Source organism: Nyctibius grandis, chromosome Z, assembly GCF_013368605.1.
Source record: "Nyctibius grandis isolate bNycGra1 chromosome Z, bNycGra1.pri, whole genome shotgun sequence".
Lineage (NCBI taxonomy): Eukaryota > Metazoa > Chordata > Aves > Nyctibiiformes > Nyctibiidae > Nyctibius > Nyctibius grandis.
Genome location: NC_090695.1, coordinates 98106415 through 98127460, shown reverse-complemented (window position 1 = coordinate 98127460; position 21046 = coordinate 98106415). Strand labels below are relative to the sequence as shown.

The window sequence follows — 21046 nt, the reverse complement described above, 5'->3', positions numbered from 1 at the left end:
CTGAAGGGACACATACAAATGAATAAACTTTGCGCAATTTATCTAACACTATGGTTTCAAAAGCTGCCCACGGAGCCTGTCTCCTACTGGGAGCTTTGCAGCTCTCAGCCCTACAGAGGTGAGTGCAGTGGGTATTCCCTGGTAGCACCGTCCTATTCCCAGCACAGATTCGGCCTGTGTCAGATGGGGTCGCATGAAATGTGGATCCCGGAGGATGCTGGAGAGGAAGCAGAAAATGCCACCCACTTTCAAGGTCACAGCTGCAAGGAGATCCCTGCGCTGATCGCTTACATATGAGATGAGCCTTGGAAGAGGAATGGAAATATACGTGGATTAGAATATTCCAGGAAGAGCCGTCACCGGACGGGCGGGTAACGCTGCGATGAGCCCGCACACTGACGAGAGCCCCGTGTTATCAAGAAGAGATGCGCTCTTGGAACAGAGCTGCACGGGGCTTGAGCTTTCCCAGCTCAACCTCATCTCTAGCAGAGGATGAACTACAGCTGCCTGTCCGTGAGTAAGTTCCTGCGCTACAAAGCGAGCGTGTGACTCATTCAGCAAAAAAACAAGCGCATCGAACATCAGCCGTGGGGCTGATGTTCAAAGGTTACTCATTATTCACCAGCAAATTAGATTTGTCACCAGACAGAGAGAGCAAAACTTCAGTATCGCCTCGTACTGTGATCTACAGCCTCGTCTAACAAAGCGGAGTAAGGAGCTCTTTGGGGCCAGGTGACAGCTAGTGTGGCATTAAGACAGAAGAGGGGGAACAAGACACAGCAGAAGAGCCCAGAACTTGCTTGGCACTGGCCGGTGCTGCTGCAGCGGCGTTTGAAATGGCAGCGATCGGGGAGCTGGGAAATGATGCAGAGCTGGGAGTAGATGCAGGGAGCTGGGAAATGGTACAGGGAGCTGGGAAAGGATGCAGGGAGCTGGGAAACGATGCAGGGAACTTTGCTGGTCCAGTTTTTCTGCACCGTCACCATCATGACCAGCGCTTTGGCGATGCAGCTGCATGCGAACGCCTGGTGCCAGGTTAGAGCAGCACGGGACCATGAGCAGGAGGAAAGGCACCTGTGAGCTGAGAGCGGGCAGCAGCGATGCTCACGTGTGCTGGAGGGGTCCTGGATGGTCCTGGCTTGGGTGGGCATCTACACCCGGGACCTCCATGCAGTCCGACATGGTTTTGGGTAGTTTTAGTGTGGCTTTGTAGCTTAATTTCTTCTGACAGTGAGAAGGAACCCTTAAGGTTTCTGTAAACCAAAATGTTTACAAGTGAGTGCCAACCAGAGCGCCAGGTCCAACGCAGCCAGCCCCACCGCTGCAAAATTACACGACAGAGCACAGGACGTGCCACAAGGCATTACTCTCCCAACGCACAATTTTAGCCTTGAAATCTCTGCATGACAGATCCATGAGCTGCTCAGACATGACTGAGGGAAGTTTAACGAAGCAGCAAATTACAGCTCTGCCCAGGATTTTCCACCCGAGACACCACATAGGTATTTCCCAGTACTCACTCATTGGCAATTGTGGTCAGAGCAGCTCCTTTCTGGCGTCTTGTGGTGGTACCACTGCTGTCATGGTGCTGGTGGTCATGGGTCCCTGGGCCACATCAGGGCACTGCCACCAGAAAACAGATGAGTGGTGCCAGCCCAACACAACAAAAGGCATTTGCATGGACCCAGCGAGCTCCAAAGGAGCCCTTTGGTACCGGCTCGGTGTCTTGTGTGTGAGCCTGGTCCTGAAGACCCTCAGGGTTCCCTGTTTTGACCTTGCCCTGGACAAGGAATGGTCGTTAGCCTGTGAGCTCATGAGTGTTCATGATCAAATCATGAACACTTGAGACTCTGGAGTAATGCTTTGCTTTCAGGATCTCCATGTGCTTTCCAAACTCCGGAGAGGACAGATGGAAGGACAGAGGCAAGAAGAGCCCAGGGCCACACAGCACCTACCGAGACAGGAGCAGGAGCAGAGCCCACCTGGGACACACCTCAGGGGATGCGCCCAGCCACTTCTCTGCAGCCACCTCAGCTTTGGAAGACAATTCAGCTGTGGCTTAAGGAACACCAGATCCATTCCTGACCTGATCCATTCACAGAGATCCCTCCGCATCCCCAAACACAATCACCTTCCCCAACTTACTGATATTTTAAATAAAAGTACAGCTTATTTTGGCTGTCATGGACGGGACGGAGGTTTGCCCTCAGTTACACGCTGTGCCAGTACTGCAAGGGAGGAAAAGCACCACGAAGAGAGAAGCAGAGGAACCACCACATACATCCCTGAAGCATCCTCTGACCAGGGCATCTCCACCGGCCAAGAGCACCGACTGCCCAAGCAGCCGAGGAAAACCGCTGCAAGGACTCTTATCACAGTAGAGCATGTGTGTGGAGTATTTCATTTGGCACTCCTTGGAGCTCTCATAATCTTTTCCTTTATGATTAATATTAAACAAGTCATATTCCTTATGGAATTTCCTAACTGTGCCTGTTTATATTTTTCTCTACATCATAGTTAATATTTTAAGATCGTCTCTCTCTCTTTTTTCTCTTTTATTTCACTTTCATATGGTTTTCCTCATTTTATAAATTAGGTTTCTTGTTTAGTAGCCATGACAACATCTGCCTGTGGTGGTTACACCACAGCCTGGGGCTTTTTTTTTGTTTTTTTCTTTTCTTCCCCCCCAAGCTGTCTTAGAAAAAAAAATCCTTTAAATAAATAGAAGCATAAAATGAAAGGGGCAAGTTCAGTACTGACTCCTCCTCCTTTCCCTCCAATGACCCACTTCCAACAAGACTTCCCAGCATGGTGGGTGAGGACTCATTTGGCTCGAATCCTGCAAAGTCTTATCCACTTAGTTAACTTCAATGGGAATACTCAGAGCACATCAAGTGAAACACATATGTAAGTCTTTAAAACCTCGAGGCCTGGGCCTGAAAGGCAGAAAGCAAAAAGCTGGGGTTGCATTTTCCTTCTGGGCGTTGATCTTCGCACAAGAGCTCCAGGGTTGTGGTTCTACGGGGGTGAGCACAGAGACGTGCTGCTCCCCAGGGGTGAGGATGGGGTGACTTCCACGAGATGCTGTAGTTCAACATTATCTTCTGCACATGGACCACATGGACCACCATCGGACCGGCCACCGCAGCTCCTGCACAGCCACCTGATGGCTTTGGCCTCTCTCTCCTGCTCCGGACTCTCCACAAAGCCCAGGGGTTGGAGGCAGCAGGACCCGCTTGCTTCCACCTCTACATCCTCTGTTTCAATTAGCAGGACGTGGTGATTAAAGCCTGTCAGGGCAACCTGGAGATCAGGCAAAGGAATTCCAAAGGGGCATCATACCAATAAATGCATTGTTGTGACCTAGGGAATAGCTTTTTTTAAAAAAAATGAACGTTATATTTGAGTCTTTTAGGATGTTGGTAACTAATAGCTTAGCAGGAATTTAGGCTTTTGAAAAAACAGGAGTGTATTTTATTTTAGACCTCTCCCACGAGCACAGTAAATGGCAATGGGTTACGGATCTGTGTTTACCCATGGCAAGAGATAACTAAAATTCCACGGTGTGTTTTACATACTAAACGTAAAATACCAATGACATAGATGGCCAACCACACTGAAAGCAACGCTGGATCAGAAGAGGCAACGAGGAAGGGAAAAGGCCGGGAATTTAACAAAGGCAGATGAACCTTTAATATGGCAGAACCTCTGGGAGCCCTGAGACACTGAGTCCAGATGTTCAGAGGTCGAGGTAACCGGACTCCAAGAAGGAAGAGGATGTATTTCTTAAAATTCCCTGTTGTGCTTTAATTTACTGCAGTCTCGCAGAGGACGCATGTGGTGATCACAGGTGGAGTTTCAGATTGACCATAAACATGAAGTTGGGGGCAAAAGACTCGAGCTGTTTCAGGTTTGGCTGCCAAGATGGTTGAGGTACAGATTTCCATGAAAACATCCCCCTCCCTTTCCCCTACACTCCGGGAATCGGTGATGGGGGCCAGAGGAAAACCCTCCAGCAGAGATACTGCAGGCACCAACAACCCTTTCTATTGACAGCAACTGGGACCAGTGGCAGGCAACAGCCTGAACAGAGGCTCTCCAGCTGATGGCCACTTCTTTGCTGGGTGGAGAAGGGTAAGAGGAAAGGAACACAGGATGGATGGCAACATTTTGAAGCTCCATTTCTTATCTGTGGTCACATTTCTTCTAAATAGCCCCATGAAAGTGCTCTCTCTACTGCCTTAGGACCCCTCTGTCTGCCCCTGAGCACTTTGCACAAAGGAAAGAAAAATATTGGCCTTGTAGCATCTCTGGTACCATCCCATCTGCCCACTGAATCACAGAGACGGAGCTGATTTGGATGCACTGGGTTTCAGAGTGTCCCCTCCAGCCAAGACAAGCCAGGGGCGCTCCCAAAGCAAGAGGGGCAGCCAGGCAGCAACCTGCCACCGCAAGGAGAAGGGCTCCTCCGAAACACCCGACCTTCTCCTCCTCTCTGCTTGCTTACTCGCTTGCAAGGTGTAAGAAATCAACCCACGTGCCCTACCAACCCTGACTGCCATCCCACACAGGCCATGATCTGGTACTAACCATGCCCAAACTGCTCTAAGGATTTACTGCTTATTCTGTGAGCTTTTCTGCTAGACCTTCTCCACGCTCCCATCGCACCTCCTTGGATACATGATTTGTGCAACTGAGACCCGTGCTATGCGCACGTAGATGTTTCCTCCAACACCAGCGTGAGTTCAGTAATGGTGTTTCATAGAAGGGAAGCAGCTTTCTGAGCTTTTAGAGGGTTCAGATCCTTGGATCTTTATTAGCTGAATGAATCAGCTGCATGGCTACCAGAAAGCCTCGGGGGTTTTCTCTTTCATCTCTCCTCTCATCAGCACAAGTCACGAGAAGTGCTGATGTGATGAGTAGGGAACATTGTTTTAGGCACTTGCTTTCTCAGCCTTTGCAAAACTGGCACCGATCTGGGGTTTCTTGCTGCTCGCAAGTTTTTCTAATTAAAGCAGGGTGTAAATTTCAAGTGCCACATCTCTTCCTGAACAACTCCACATGTGGACACCAAGCCCAGACCCAACCTATGTAGTTCCTGTTTAGCTTAACCCATCTCCAAGGGGGGTTGCATATGTGTGAAACGAGCGGTTAATCAGGAACACCTCCCATGGACAGACAAACTGGCAGCGTGCTCCTGGCAGAGACGAAACTAAAACACAAGAGTCCCTCGGAGGAAAGCAGGAGAGGTGAGACCTCATGCTACAAATGCTGGCCTGGAACAAGGCATTTTGGGGCTTGAGGCTCAGCTGAGCTCAGCCACAGACTCAGTTTATGGCAGCAAGAAAAATCCATTACCCCCTGCAAAATGTCAACGTTACGCCAAGGAAAGGAAAGGTGAGACTTGGGGTTTGCAAACAATTCTCCAGGCGAGGATCACGGCTGGCCATCATGCCGTGTCTCACAGAATCACCAAATCAATCAGGTTGGAAGAGACCTCTGGGATCATCGAGTCCAACCATTGCCCTGACACCACCATGGCAACTAGACCAGGGCACTAAGTGCCATGTCCAGGCTTTTCTTAAACCCCTGCAGAGATGGTGACTCCACCACCTCCCTGGGCAGCCCCTTCCAATGGCTAATGACCCTTGCTGAGAAGAAATGCTTCCTAATGTCCAACCTGACCCTCCCCTGGCCAAGCTTGAGGCTGTGTCCTCTTGTCCTATCGCTGGTTGCCTGGGAGAAGAGGCCGACTCCCACTGTGCTACAACCTCCCTTCAGGTAGTTGTAGACTGTGCTAAGGTCACCTCTGAGCCTCCTCTTCTCCAGGCTAAACACCCCCAGCTCCCTCAGCCGTTCCTCGTAGGTCAGACCCTCCAGACCCTTCACCAGCTTGGTCGCCCTCCTCTGGACTTGCTCCAACACCTCAACATCTTTCTTGAAGTGCGGGGCCCACAACTGGACACAGTCTCCATCCCACGCGTGGGAGGGTGCACACCCCGGGAGGAGCCAGGCACCGCTGCCTGCGTCCAAGCACAGTGTCACCCAGCTCGGCAAACAAACCACAGCTGCTCGAGGAGTATCTTGCACTAATCGGTGATTTCTCTGAGTCACCGGCTCCAAGAAACCCCAGTTTTTATAGGAAGATGAAAGCACTGAGTGACACAGGTTTCCTGCAATTTCTAGCTGTTGCATCACCAAGGAGATAATGTCTTCGGCGGTGCCTGGGGAATCAGATAATACAGCTGTGTAAACTGCGTGTGGGCTAAAGTATCTCAGGGCCACATCCTCATCCCAACACTTCCAAAGCAAAATAAAACCTCTCTGGAGGCAGCATCATTACAGAGAAACATTAAACCCAGCAACTTGGCCCCGAACAAGCAAATGAGTTATTTTCATCAAAGCAGGACACTACAAACTCCATCTTCACCTCCGTCCCTAAGCAGCCTGGATGTGGAGTTCCACGGCTTTGTTTTGATCTTGAAACTCTATGGGATTCATTTTAATGGCTTTAATTAAAGCTATCCAATATTTGTGCAAGGGACAGTGGTAAAGCTTGCACCTCTGCTCTGTGGGTAGCTTTACGGATGTACATTCAGCTGACACAAAGTGTGCTTAGATCCAACTATCCACGCGCATAAAAGACGCACTCATTTAACTCGGGAGAAAATCACTTATTGAAATATGCAAATTAATAAAAAAACCTGATGTTCAACGCACGGAGGGGCAACTGGTTCAGAGGAGCTCTGACCCGCTGGGCTCCCTGGCTTTGCTAACCTGCACCCAGAAACCCAAGGTAAGAGCATAACTGAAACTGCTCCGACAGCCAGGGGCAAGTCTACAGAGCAGTGATGGTGGGAACCCCTCGTGTCAGCCAGGAGGGCTCGCTGGGGCTGTTAACTCCAGCAAAATCCTCCCCCCACCCCCAAGAACACCGCACCAAAGGCAACAGCCCACTCCCAGCCCCTTCCACTCCTCGAATGGGCACGTTCTGTCTTCACACGTCTATATCTGACACTATTAAATGATCCTCTTCATAATACACGCATTCCAAATTCCCTTTAAAAAAAGTTCATCATCTGCCATCTGTTTCCAGTTAGGCTGTTCGGATTTCTTCTTTTTTTGAAATGGAACACAAAATATTCAAAGGTCCCGTAATCTACATGGTGGGCGGAGAGACACCAAAATCCAAACGCCACCACCACTGTCACCCTGCCGAAAAGCAAAGACTTGGTGACAGCCAAGGGCTGGGAAGATGCAAGATCACCAGTTCAGATCAGGAGTAAGGTACAGAAAATGTGATTAAACTTGGAAGAACTTTACCATCACTTCAAGCCATTACACTGAAATGGGATAAATCTACAGCCCAAAGACATTTGACACGTATTAGTGGGCGAGTCCTTTGGCTTGGGCAATGTTAGTGGACCGTAATGGTCTTAATTAGCTTTAGTAGCTACACCTAAACATAAATAAATAATCATCACTGGAAATATGGTAACAGTGCTCGTTCAAGATCATGTCATTGACTTCAGCAACATCTCTGGTTTATAGCTGGTCTGGCTTCTATTAGACATAACGTTTCATACGTACACTTACACATACATGCAATCACATGTGCAACACATACTTTATCTCCCATCCTTGTTTGGACCCAACTGCTGCAGCACAGCACTGAGCGAATCACATCTGGAAAGTGCAGATGTTTTGAAGCTATTGCAGCCTCGCCAACTCATATCGTTTCACTGACAACATCATCGTAATTGATTTTTCTCTTCGAGCCCAAGCACCTGGAAATTCTGCTAAAGGACTAGAGACACAAAGGTTCTGGATCGCAGAGAAGTCTTGAAGATCAAATACAAAATTAAAACGGGAAAAAAAAAACCCCAACCCTGCCCCAGAGCCCTAGGAACCTAAGTACTCCACAGCCTCTTCCCTTGGCAAAGGAAGGACCACATGTGGTGGATGTCAGCCACGTCATTTAATACGGCGCTGGAAGGTGTTCATGTAGTGCGAAGAGGAGAGTGGTGTAAAGCCGACACAGACCAGCACAGAAAACGAGACCTGAGAGTACCCTGGAAGGCTGTAACGCAGAAGAAACGCCAAGGGCAGCCAGAACTGGTTGCATTTTCATTATACTTTTAAGCTACTCTTGCAATTTGGGGATCTAACTGGTGATCTTTGAACATCAGTGCTTAGGAATACTCCCAAGGACACCGGGCCACCAGAGCCTACCTGGTCCCTCGATCTCTCTGGCTTGGCCGTGGCGGTCACTGTGGCACAGATACTGATGGCACTGAACTAGATCACCACTGCTGGGACAGTCCAACACACGTGGCACCTTCCACCATGAACCCGAAACTCAGCTGGAACTCATCCCTCTGGCACGGCCGCACGTTCTGTCCCATCCCTGCCACCGTATCCTCTTGCCATATGAGCAAATACAGAATCACAGAATCAATCAGGTTGGAAGAGCCCTCTGGGCTCATCGAGTCCAACCATTGCCCTGACACCACCATGTCAACTAGACCAGGGCACTAAGTGCCATGTCCAGTCTTTTCTTAAACCCCTCCAGAGATGGTGACTCCACCACCTCCCTGGGTAGCCCGTTCCAATGCCTAATAACCACGTGCTTCTCTGAAACAACACAGTGCTCTCGGATGGCCAAACACACTCCAGCTCTTCCTGGCCCCAAAACCAAGCGCCCCAGTCAACAGTGAAAATTAATACGGACCTTCCTGCTGCGTTTTTACAGCCGTGGCAGCACTCTGCATCCTGGGGGCCTCCCATGCAAATCTGGTTTCATATCTGGGCGTAAAATCTCGCTCTCAGGTTTAATAAGCAAACCCACTATCAGTAGCAAAGGTGAGATGCCAGGCATCCCAGCTGGGACATCTTAACAAGATGTCCCCAAGACACGCTGAACCCTCCTCTGTGGAAAACCAACATGGTTCAAGTCAGACAACCAACGCAGAGGCACCAAAACCCAACGGCTGACAGTGTCCCAAACAGCCACGTTATATTTTCAATTTAAAAAACCCAACAGCCCGCAAACCCAAGGCTGTGGGATCCCTCCCGAGCCGCTCTCCGCGTGCCAGCAGGATGACGGATGGTAAATCAGCCCAGCTCCAGGGCTCCGCCGCAGACTGCTGCCAGGCGGCTCCGCCTCTTGGAGTCACTGACGGTCCCCTTTCCAATTAATCAAGTTCCCATACTGATTAACAGCATGATTCATGTCTCTCGTTAGGCGCGTTCTGTAACAAACAAGGCTGTATTTCAAGGCCACTGGCTTAATGGTTAAAATAAATACCCTCCAAATTTCTATTTTCAAGTAGCTGAACCTTTTCCACCTTTACAACTAATTCAGACTTCCTTCAAATTATTTTTCTAAGTAATATAACAATTTGTTTTTCATTAGAGCTTGTCAAAGCTGGACTTTGGTTTATTTTGAGAGAAACCAGCGCTCTCCAGAAACTGTTTAGTACAATTTGAATGACGCCCAAAGGGGTTATTGCAGCCACAATCAAAATAGAGTTTACAACACTGGCTAGGGGTGACACTTTATTTAATGATTTTAAAAAAAAAAAAAAACAGAAGAAAAAAAAAAACCCCAGCCCCCTGAATCAGAAGCTAATTAAATGCACTCCTATGGCTAACAGTAAGTGTTTCTAAGTCTCTCCGACTACTGCAGAATGCAAGAACTTAACTTGTCGCTAACTAATACCAGACCCCATTATACGAGCAGCGTTATTTACTGATTTGGGGTGGTATGTGCTGGTATTCTCGTGTCTGGCACAGCAGCCTCGCCTCGCAACAGATATTATCAAGCTGGATGTGAAATCAAATATAGGAGTGATTAAAGAGTTTGGGTTCTGCCTGCTGAAGTTGGGATTTTTTTTGGGGGGGGTATAGCTCGGTATTTAATTTAAGGTGGCTTAAATGTAACAGAAAATCTACCCTGTAACTCCTTTGATTTCACATTCCTTTTGTTTTGCTGTCGAGAAAAGCCGAGCTGGAGCCGCGCCAGGGCTGAGCGCGGGCGGCTGGAGGACGAGCGAGGGGCAGGGGCACCGTGGCTGCCCCTCGCCCGCGGGAGCGGGACGGGTGTGCAGGGCTGGCCCGAGCGCCCCGGAGCCTGCAGCGATGATGGTTAATCTCCATAATCCCAGCCCCGCGCTTCAAGGTTCCCAAACCTTTTAAAACTCTCTCCCTGCATCCTCCGTCTCGGACTCGAGTCCAAAGCAGATTTTTAAACAATTGAGCCGCAAAACTGTTTTCCATCAGACCATTCCTCCTCTAGCAGCAAACTCGTGTTCTGCTGTTAATTTTCCTGGGATGTTCTCACTCCGTGTGTTGTTTTTTTTTTCTAAACCACAACAAAATCAACAAAATTTGGACTTTTGTGAAGGCTGAATTTCCTCTTTGTTTTCGTGGGGGAAAGGTTGTGCCGCTGCCCAGCCCCAGCAGCACCCCCAGGGATGCTCCTGCCAGGGATGCTGGGCGGGGGGACCACGCTCCCCGCATCCCACCTCGCGGGGCATCTGCAAGTGAAATCAGAGGCTGGCCTGGGGATATTACCTGGAGGAATATCAGCTGTGGTCCTTTTTATGGTCTCATCTCAAGGGTGCTCACGGTGCCAATCTCTACAGGAGTACAGAACGGATGCCCGAATTTTCTCTGCAGCCCTGGGGTGGCTCCTATGGCGAATCAGGCTTTATTTATTGTTCATAAGCGATGTAAATGACATTATTCTGCATCAAAAAAGAAAAACAACTACTTGAGCAACGCAAATGTCCTATAGGTGTACAATTAAAGCACAAAGGAAAGGCCTGATTCCTCTGCCACAAGCCTGGGACTTGTGTAACCCTGATAATCCTCCTGGAGACACATCTGATTTACACCAGCGTTCAGAAAAAGAACAAAACCGAGCTCATATCTGACAAGTGAAAACAAACACTGGTCTCAGAGCCTTTCTGCAGGGAAGGGGGGAGCTGTTTAATTTTTGTTCCTTCTCTCCGGGCTGCTGCTGTGACCTCTGCTACCTCCTAAGTCAGCAACACAATATGTTGCAGCTGTGGCACTGCAACAGCATGATTTAATTTGCGTGTGTGTGGCTGGAAGGGCAGTTCATCCCTCCAACATCTTGCGGCATGGCAGAGGCGGCGGCGGTGGAAGCGGGGGGCTTGGTCCTCCCCTCCCAAAAGGGAAGCGGGGGGGGAACCCCTGCTTCGCCTCCCATGCACAGCTTTGGAGAGGAGATGGGAGAAGGATCAACTAGAGGAAAATGGGAGAAGGATCAACTAGAGGAAAATGTCCGTTTCCATTAAAGTTTTTAAGAGGTTGGGGTTTGTCCAAGATAAGGGAAAAAAGGGCAGAAAATATTTAGTCAACAACTGTTTTCTGCTTAAAAAAAAAAAAAAAACAATGAAAAGGAAGCTGACTTTGCTGCCCACCCTTCTGCATGTTCCCGGCTCCCAGGAGCGCAGGGGCTGCGTGTCTCTGGTGCGGTGCCCAGCTGGGCAAGGGTAGCGCTCGCAGCTTGTTTTCCGAGGGAAAAGAGCCGGAGGTTTCTGCCGCAGGAGGTTTCTGCCGCAGCCCCCCCAGCCCGGGGCTCCCTCTCCGCGGGTCCTCCCCCCTGGCCCTCCACCAGCTCGTAAAGCTGCCGCCTTCCCGCGCAGCTCCTTGGCCGGACCCCGAGAGCTGTCTCGGGAGCTTGCTTTGTCAGTGCTCTGAGTTCGAGGGGGTTTTGGCTGCCGAGGTTTTATCTTTGCCTTCCGCAAGGCTGGAACTCGGCTTCGCTCTTGGCATTGTCATCCCTCGGTTTTATACGCGGCTCCTGCTGAAAACCTCCCCGGGATAGCCCCGGTTTAAAGCCCGCTGCCAACCCTCCGCGGGAAGAGGGCCGGTGGCAGAGAAGAACCGGCAACCCCAAGGCTTCACCACTCCGGCTCCTTCGGGGACGCGTGACGCAGGGGGCTGAGCTCACCCCAGCCACGGTGCTGGGCAGAGGATGCTCCGTGCAGGAGGACGTGCCGGGAGCTTTCAGGGGCCACAGAAAGGAGCCAGGCTCCCCAGATTCATACAAATCCAAAGGGATCTGAAGGCCTAAAACTCTCCCCGCATCCTAAAAACCCCAACCTGTGCCTACATGGCTCTGACCCAGAACAGCGCTGTGGAAGCAAAGGAATGACCCTGCCTTTCCGACTGCGCTAGCCTTGTACTTTCCATTCACTATTTATTTATTTCTGGATTTTACCTTTTTGATACTGAAGCTCCTTCCCATCTGGCACAGCCAAAACCACCTCCTGGCTCTCCAAAACCTCAGCCCCCTCCCGCCCGGGCGCTGCAGCCTCCGGGACGGGCTCTCTAACCCAGCACTACCTGCCAGCTCATAGGGGCAAGGTGGCTTTTTCCTGGCTTTTTGGCTTTCCTCTCGCTTCCCCTCATCAACCCGTTTGCCAAGCAGTGTAATTTTACTGCCTGGCTTAAGGAGCCAAGAAATACGTTTGCTGGTGTAAGCTGTGCATTAGACGTCGTGAAAAACATGCAGCTTCAGGGTTTTAGGAGCCAGCTCGAGGAGAACAGCGAGACACCCGCAGAGCAGCGAGGCCGTGGGTTCGCACCCTCTCCGGTTTCACTCCGGGACGCTGGTACTCGGCTCTCTCTGGCCGTGGGTGGCTGAGAGCAGGGACGGACCTACGGGTGCACAGGGGGTGGGAGCGTCAGCGGGGAGAGAGGGGAGACGGCGCAATGCTCTCGTAGGTGGTGTGGTGGGAAGGGGGCCTGTGCCACCAACCCACAGGCAGGAGAAAGGACTTGCCTTCCCCACGCAGCACTTCCATCCTTCCTTAAAACCACAAGCTCCTTAGGGCACAGACAGGCTCTGGCTTGATGCTTCTCCAGAACCAGGAATAACAGGGTCCAGACCTCACCTGTGGTCTCCAAGACCTCTTCCTCCACCTCCAGATACTAACAGCCACATTTTGGACTTGATTTCTCCCGAACTTTGGGGTGTTTCAGATCTACATGAACATTTTTGAGGCTCAGACCCCAACACTACCACAAAATCAGCCAATTCGTACCAACAGACTCAAAATGAAAGACTCATTCGTCAGTGATCTGTAAAACATTGGCCACCACGACCACCTGCAGCTGGATTTCCATCCTGTTAAGTGAACATCACATTCAACAGCCACCACCAAGAGACATTCAGTGAAAACAAACCCTGCCCTTACGAATTAGAGAAGGCGTCCAAAACCCCAACCCCAGCGCTGGAAGTTTAAACCTCCTGAGGAGATGCACATGTCCCTGCTCCAGGAACGAGCACCTTGGAGCTTTGAATATTTAGAAAACTCTCAAAAACTCTAAGGACTCTCGGTTATACATGAGCAAAGGACAAACTCCACCTTTGGAGGTTCCTGTGGCTCACACTGGCTGTTTCTCCCCAGCCTGCTTTTACAGGGCTGGAGCGCAGAGCTGCGCAGGGAAGGAGCTGAGTTACAAGTCTCTCCTCCAGCTTTATTCCTGGCAGAGACAATTTGCAGCAGTGCTGCTCGGCACGTCAAGTCTGGCACCTGCTTACAATAAATCCCTAATGATGTTGAAAAGTTAAATGTCCGTTTACTTTAATTTCTGTTTTAGATTTGGATTTCTATGTACTGTAAATGCTAGAAAGAACGTTTTTTTGAAACAATGCTGCATATTTACCTTGGAGATGGTCTATAATTGGCTGCCCTTCATCTAAGATTTCTTTCTAAATGCAAAAGGGTGCTCTCAGAATCACAGAATCAATGAGGTTGGAAGAGCCCTCTGGGATCATCGAGTCCAACCATTGCCCTGACACCACCATGGCAACTAGACCAGGGCACTAAGTGCCATGGCCAGGCTTTTCTTAAACCCCTCCAGAGATGGTGACTCCACCACCTCCCTGGGCAGTCTCTCCCAACCTGATTGATTCTGTGATTCTGTGACAGTCGCAAGCCCTGAGCCCCTGGCTGGGATCACGGGAACTGAGCTCTTCCTCAGCCTGCCCAGGGGACAAGCAGCCAACGGGGCCTGGCCGTAAAATCTTGGATGACATTTTCTCTCCGCTCACCTTTGATCCTGGCAAACGTGCTCTGGGCGCTGCAATCTGATTGAGAATGTCTCTGTGTGCAGATGTCCTGCAAAAACTACACCCACAGATGTAAATCACAAAGCCCTGTGGTTAGCGACAATGAAGAATGATTTTTCTAATGGGAACTGGCCAGCATTCAACCCACTCATTTTTTTTTTTAAGCGAAGACTATTTATATCGAGAGACTTGCAGTAAGTAAAACTCTTCGACTTATTTGAGATCAAAAAGCAGCCAGAGAGGGGGATTTCTGGAAGCTCAAGCTACAGGGACACATATCACAGCAGGCAGATCCCAAACTCGGATCACAGCAACATCAATGCACACGAAGCACCAAACCCGTGGGGCGTCCCGGCGCCGGGTCCTGCGAGGACACGGGTGGGTGGGCGAGCACGGGAAGGGGACGGCGCAGAGATGTGCCTACGCAGGGTCCGTTTCAGTCGTAACCACCCAAATCTCCCGCACAGGAGGTGGCCCAGGACGGTCCGGCACAGAGGGACCAGCACCCTCTGCCTATGGCCCAACCAGCACAGCCCCACGGGAATCTGGTGGGACACAGACATCCATCCTCCCGGCACGTCCTCTGCTCCGCCGGGCTGCCGAGCCCCTCCTCTCTGACGTTTCCAAACTCACTAAGCCTTTTTCCTTGCAACCATGAACTAGGCAAGAAGAGTAAGTTCACACTTGGGGGGAAAAAAGAAAAAAAAAAAAAGACTTTTTCCTTTAAAGCACAACTTTTTTTGGGTTCTTGACAAAGCAATATTCTCCAGGCCAGTTGGAATCTGGAAAAATACACTTACTCAACCTAGCCACCATGACTCCAATAACAATTATAAAATGTCCAATAAAACTTGCATGTAATGTCAATTCAAATCTTGAAAAGCAGAATTAAGTGGTATATCAACATTAAACTTTATTGCTTCCTTTGCAGAGCAGAAGTATTGTCAATAAAAGTCATTCTGAATGAAGAAAAGGGCAGTAAATATTAAATAAACAGGTTTTTGTTGAAATGCTATAAATGCACCAGAGCTGCATTTTACACTGGGACCCTTTCTGCCTTTGCAGACTCCCCTCGTGATAGAAATAAGTCAGTAACAGCAAACTACCCATAAAGCGCCAATTAAAGGGTGGTTAGATGCCCGCATTTACAATATGGCATTATGAGCCTTGACTGTACGTCGCTGGCTTTTGCAGATCCCGCTGGCTCCGTCTGACGTCCCCCAGCACACAAGCGGCCGTGCCGCTCGCTGGGGCCCGGCGAGGAAGGGCAAGGGCATCCTGGCCTCTGTTAGGAATAGTGCAGCCAGCTGGTCTAGGGGAGTGATCGTCCCTCTGTACTGGGCGCTGGTGAGGCCGCACCTTGAATCCTGTGTCCAGTTGTAGGCCCCGCACTTCAAGAAAGATGTTGAGGTGTTGGAGCGAGTCCAGAGGAGGGCGACCAAGCTGGGGAAGGGTCTGGAGGGTCTGACCTATGAGGAACGGCTGAGGGAGCTGGGGGTGTTTAGCCTGGAGAAGAGGAGGCTCAGAGGTGACCTTAGTGCAGGCTACAACTACCTGAAGGGAGGTTGTAGCGCAGTGGGAGTCGGCCTCTTCTCCCAGGCAACCAGCGACAGGACAAGAGGACACAGCCTCAAGCTTCACCAGGGGAGGTTCAGGTTGGACATTAGGAAGCATTTCTTCTCAGCAAGGGTCATTAGCCATTGGAAGGGGCTGCCCAGGGAGGTGGTGGAGTCACCGTCTCTGGAGGGGTTTAAGAAAAGCCTGGACATTGCACTTAGTGCCCTGGTCTAGTTGCCATGGTGGTGTCAGGGCAACGGTTGGACTCGATGATCCCAGAGGGCTCTTCCAACCTCAGTGATTCTGTGATTCTGTGTGGAGGCGAGTGCCAGCCCCAGAGCCCTGGCCGGGGGCTCAGGGCGCAGCCCCGTGTGCCCCAGCCCAGCCCCTGCCCGGGGGCATGGCAGGGTTGGAGAAACCCAGAGCTGAGAAGGGGGTGAGAGCGGAGCGTTTGGTCAGGCTATTTGGTCATGGAAGTTTCTTCTGGTGGAGACGTGAAGATAAAGCATCACCATCTCAGTCCATTTCACTACCATTTTTGTGCCAACGTGGAAGCGAGCAGAGCACGACAGCTCTGCCCTGAGACACGGCAGCCGTGCCAAAGCCTGGAATTCAGCAACGTGGTTTGTTTTCTGACAGGCCACTCACATTAGTGTTTTCTGCTCCTTTCTGGGTCTACTTGCCTTAGAAAGAGCCACCACCATCCTCCCTACACTTCCTTACACACAAGAGTATTTCTACTCACAATTGCTGCTTGCTAATCCCATCTCCACCATGCCCCAACGCCCGCCTGCTTCTGCAACGAGCAGCCGACTGCGATGGGATGTTTTGCTTTGCCCATGAGACAAAAGAGCAGCGTTTTTAGGGTTGGGCTGAATATAATCCTCCCAGTGACACTGAACACCTCGGGTGTGATGCCCATTGCAAACACAACGGGCACCTCATGGAGCAAAGCCCCGAGACCTCTTTGGGTCAGACCTCTTCTGCCCCGCTGCTGGGACCTCCAGCTGCCCAAGAAGATTCATCCCAACAAAACCAAACCTGACACCAAAAGGTTTGCCGAGCGAGCAGAGGTACAAGCTGGATGTTCAGTGGTACTCGGACACGATGGGACGCGTTTCGGAAGCAGGAGAAGGAGGGAGCATCTCTGCGAGGGCACAAATCCCGCGGCTTTTATGTCAGCCCTTTAAAATGTGATCAGCATTTTTGTGGTTTACCAATAGAGTTTATAAGCTGTTCTCCAGTTTAATCCTCACACATATTTACAGGAAGCAGTAACAGCTACCGAGGATGAATTTCATGATGCTGAAAAGATATTGAACAAACACCGCAGTCAGCGAGGGCTGGAAGCTGCTCTTCTGCGAGTCCCAGTGGCTGGGGTTTAACGAGCTCTTTGAATTATGCCGGGACAGAGACGAGAGAAATCAGATGTGGTCTAGGAAACCATATATGCAGGAGCCTCTGTCCTCTGACTTTTGCACAGATTTATTTATTTCATGTACAAAAGAAACCCCAAACCAAAATCAACTGGATCATGAATGCCATTAATTTTTGAAGAAATTATTTTCACTATGACCCTAGGCTCAGTAGATCTGGTGGTTGTAAAAACCAGCTCAACCATTTTCAGAGATAAAGAGCAGCCTTTGAATGTAAAATACGAAAAAAATCCCTTCAAAGGATGAAAGCCATCTATAAAAATTAACTTTTGGAGAAATTGTGTTCATCCCTGCCGTCCATAGGACGAGACCCTTTGCGCTAGTCCTGGGCTGACATTTCTCTGCCATCCATACGGCTGGAAACCAAACCAGCAGCAAGGGAAACAAACCTCCAGGAAGACCCTAAGAGCAGCCACGCCAGCGCGAACCACCCGAGAGCCAACAGTTAATAGCTGTGAATCATCTTGATTCACTTGAGCCTGAACTCTTGACCTGCTGATTGAGTCAGTTCCTCTGGATCCTGCTCTGAGAAGATCGACTCCAGCGAACCACCTCGGCCATCCCGGTCCCAGCCCACCCTGGGGCCGCCGGCCGCTGGAGAGGTTTTACACCCTTCAAACACCCCCTGCTCCATCCTGGGTGAAGACGTGACCCTTAGGGAGCAAACCCCGGAGCATCTCACCTGGAAGAGGATCTGCAAGAGGCCGTGCACGATGCACATCCGCCGTCCCAGGAGGAGAAAGAACGGCACCACCAGCTCGATGAAGTGATTGACCAGGGTCTCGAACTGATGGAACCACCACGGCGAGCGATGCATGAAGTAGGCGATGGGGTTGGGCACCGGCTGTGTCTGAAAGGTGGAAGGAAAAAAGAGTCAACCCCCCTCCAAGGCTCATCATCGGGGGGAGCTACAGAGCTCTTGGCCTTTTTCCTGATTTCTTTCCCCAAGTTTGCTCCCAGAAGAACCATCCTTTGCCTCTGGGCACTCATTTCTTTTTAGAGAAAATGACTTCATTCAATTTTTTTCGTGCAAACCCAAGGAATTTTTAAACCAACACATCTTTTAAAAAAACAAGAGTTTTAATTTTCTCTTTTTTTCATCATAACCAAAACCCACTCAAATTAAACCCACTATTATTTAACACTGAAATGTAGCTCGACACCAACAGTTAAATGGCTCTGCATGAGTGCTGAAGATCGTCAGAGCAACTAAGCAGCTACAGAAACTGAGAAAAAGATTTTCTCAGGGTCACTCAGCAGGTCAAACAGAGCCAGGAATGGAAACCAGATTTTAAAACCTAGGAGATACTCTTTCAAAATGTTTAAATTTGAAATAAATGTGGTGGTAGAGTTGCTTTCCAAAATGGTAATTTGGGAGAGGAAAGGGTAATTCCTCTAAACATGCTATATTGGTTTAAGGTATTTACGTACTGGCCTTGTGACAATATTATTCTTTTATCAGCCTGAAATTTTTTGACACTGGGAGATCTTCCATTTAGTAAAACAAAGCTGCAAATTTTACAATGGAAACAAACCCAAATCCTGATATGTTAATAAAAGCTGCCCTTAGAAACGCTGCAATTTTAGAAAAAAAAGAAGTTAATTTATCTTAGCATACCTGACAAGCTCAAATTCATTAGTATTGTTTTAAAATTGCGACCAAAAAAAAAAAGAGAGGATGAAGACGCAAATTTTAATTGAAGGAGACAACACATCTTTAAATTATTTGTAGTTAAATAAAAAATACAAACAAAACAGGGAAATTACTGTACTCTGCATGGCAACTGAGTGTGCTTCCCCTGCCAAATCCCACAACTATTGTAATTCCTTATTAGCAAAGCTGGGATTAATAAAGCTGTTGCTTTATGTGGGGTTGAGGCTGCTGTAAGCCCTTAGGACAGGAGACCGCATCCTTCCTTCCTCGGACACCGGCGCCGGATGGAGCGGTGTCGGGGTCACGGCGCTCTGCCGAGCCCGCTCCGGCACGGGGGTGGAGGTCAGCGCTCCCGGGTGCCACCGAGGGTCCTTCCCCTCCGCACGGGACCTGTTTCGAGTTAATCTGCTCGCTGGCCCGCTCTTGAGCACTCCCAGAACATCAGGGAGCTCACAAAGAGATTTTTTTACCTTGATCCCAAATTGCTGAGAAACGCTTTTATCCTCCCCAAAAGGCAGGTTGCTTCTTGGCTGCTTCTATTAATTTTTTTTTAAGTGCTTTAACCAAACCTGACCTAGATGAGGCAGCAGCCCTACAAGTTCAGAATCCCAGAATCAATGAGGTTGGAAGAGCCCTCTGGGATCATCGAGTCCAGCCATTGCCCTGACACCACCATGGCAACTACACCAGGGCACTAAGTGCCATGTCCAGGCTTTTCTTAAACCCCTCCAGAGATGGTGACTCCACCACCTCCCTGGGCAGCCCCTTCCAATGGCTAATGACCCTTGCTGAGAAGAAATGCTTCCTAATGTCCAACCTGAACCTCCCCTGGCCAAGCTTGAGGCTGTGTCCTCTTGTCCTAGCGCTGGTTGCCTGGGAGAAGAGGTCAACTCCCACCCCTCTACAACCTCCCTTCAGGTAGTTGTAGACTGCACTAAGGTCACCTCTGAGCCTCCTCTTCTCCAGGCTAAACACCCCCAGCTCCCTCAGCTGTTCCTTGTAGGTCAGACCCTCCAGACCCTTCACCAGCTTGGTTGCCCTCCTCTGGACTCGCTCCAGCACCTCAACATTGGTTTGGGCTCACGTGGGAAGGCCCAGGCTGGCAAGCTGGGTCTGCTGTTGTTTATGCTCTTTAGCAGCAGTCTGATTCTTATCCTGAAGTAGAAACGGGGGAAAAAGAGAAATGAAGCACAGAAATCTGGCGTGGGTTAATAATTCCCTCCCAGGTGCCATAGCATTGCCATCCTTCACCTTATCACAGACACTATCGCGGTGTCAGCGGGGGCAACGCTGCGCAACAGGCCGGATAACGACAAGCACGACTGAAAGGCTAAACCAGGAGCAGAGACACCACAAACACCCCACGGTTCCTTGGCACTTGTTTTGACAGAGGGAAAGAAACGCATTTGATAGGAGCAGCGCAGGCGACAGAGCCTCTGGGGACACGATCAGCAATGGACCCTTCCTCCTCACCACTGCAGCTGCTTCTCCGGTGTGTAAACCTCGAGTACGTAACACAAAACACAGCGATAGAGAAGTGATTCGCATGGATCAGAAATTCGTTCCGAGGCTGCTGGGGGAGCAGGGTGCGAGGGGGGTGGGTGTGTGTGTGTGTTCCTCCCAATGGCTTCCAGATGCTGCGAGCACAGGCGCAGCGCGGCAGAGGCTTCCCGGGGAGAAAGCTGTGTTTACTCGGGAAGGGCTGTCGAGGCAAGAGCAAAGACCCAGAGCAACGTGTGAATCACTGCGGTGCTGAACGCAGGCACCTCTGATGCTGGGAAGCTTTCTGGTTTCGTTTTGTGCCTGAGTCACAGAATCACAGAATCAGTCAGGTTGGAAGAGCCCTCTGGGATCATCGAGTCCAACCATTGCCCTGACACCACCATGGCAACTAGATCAGGGCACTAAGTGCCATGTCCAGGCTTTTCTTAAACCCCTCCAGAGATGGTGACTCCACCACCTCCCTGGGCAGCCCCTTCCAATGGCTAATGACCCTTGCTGAGAAGAAATGCTTCCTAATGTCCAACCTGACCCTCCCCTGGCCAAGCTTGAGGCTGTGTCCTCTTGTCCTATCGCTGGTTGCCTGGGAGAAGAGGCCGACTCCCACCCCACTACAACCTCCCTTCAGGTAGTTGTAGACTGCACTAAGGTCACCTCTGAGCCTCCTCTTCTCCAGGCTAAACACCCCCAGCTCCCTCAGCCGTTCCTCGGAGGTCAGACCCTCCAGACCCTTCACCAGCTTGGTTGCCCTCCTCTGGACTCGCTCCAACACCTCAACATCTTTCTTGA

The 21046-nt window shown here is 50.2% G+C and overlaps 1 protein-coding gene across 2 annotated transcripts in view; it reads right to left on the bottom strand.

Moving 5' to 3' along the window:
• LMF1 (lipase maturation factor 1) overlaps nucleotides 1-21046 on the bottom strand; it is a 202057-nt gene that overhangs the window by 45542 nt on the left and 135469 nt on the right. For both annotated transcript variants that reach the window (XM_068422813.1, XM_068422812.1), the window contains one exon: nucleotides 17786-17953. In XM_068422813.1, the coding sequence (XP_068278914.1) occupies nucleotides 17786-17953 (168 nt within the window). The remainder of the gene's footprint in view (nucleotides 1-17785; nucleotides 17954-21046) is intronic.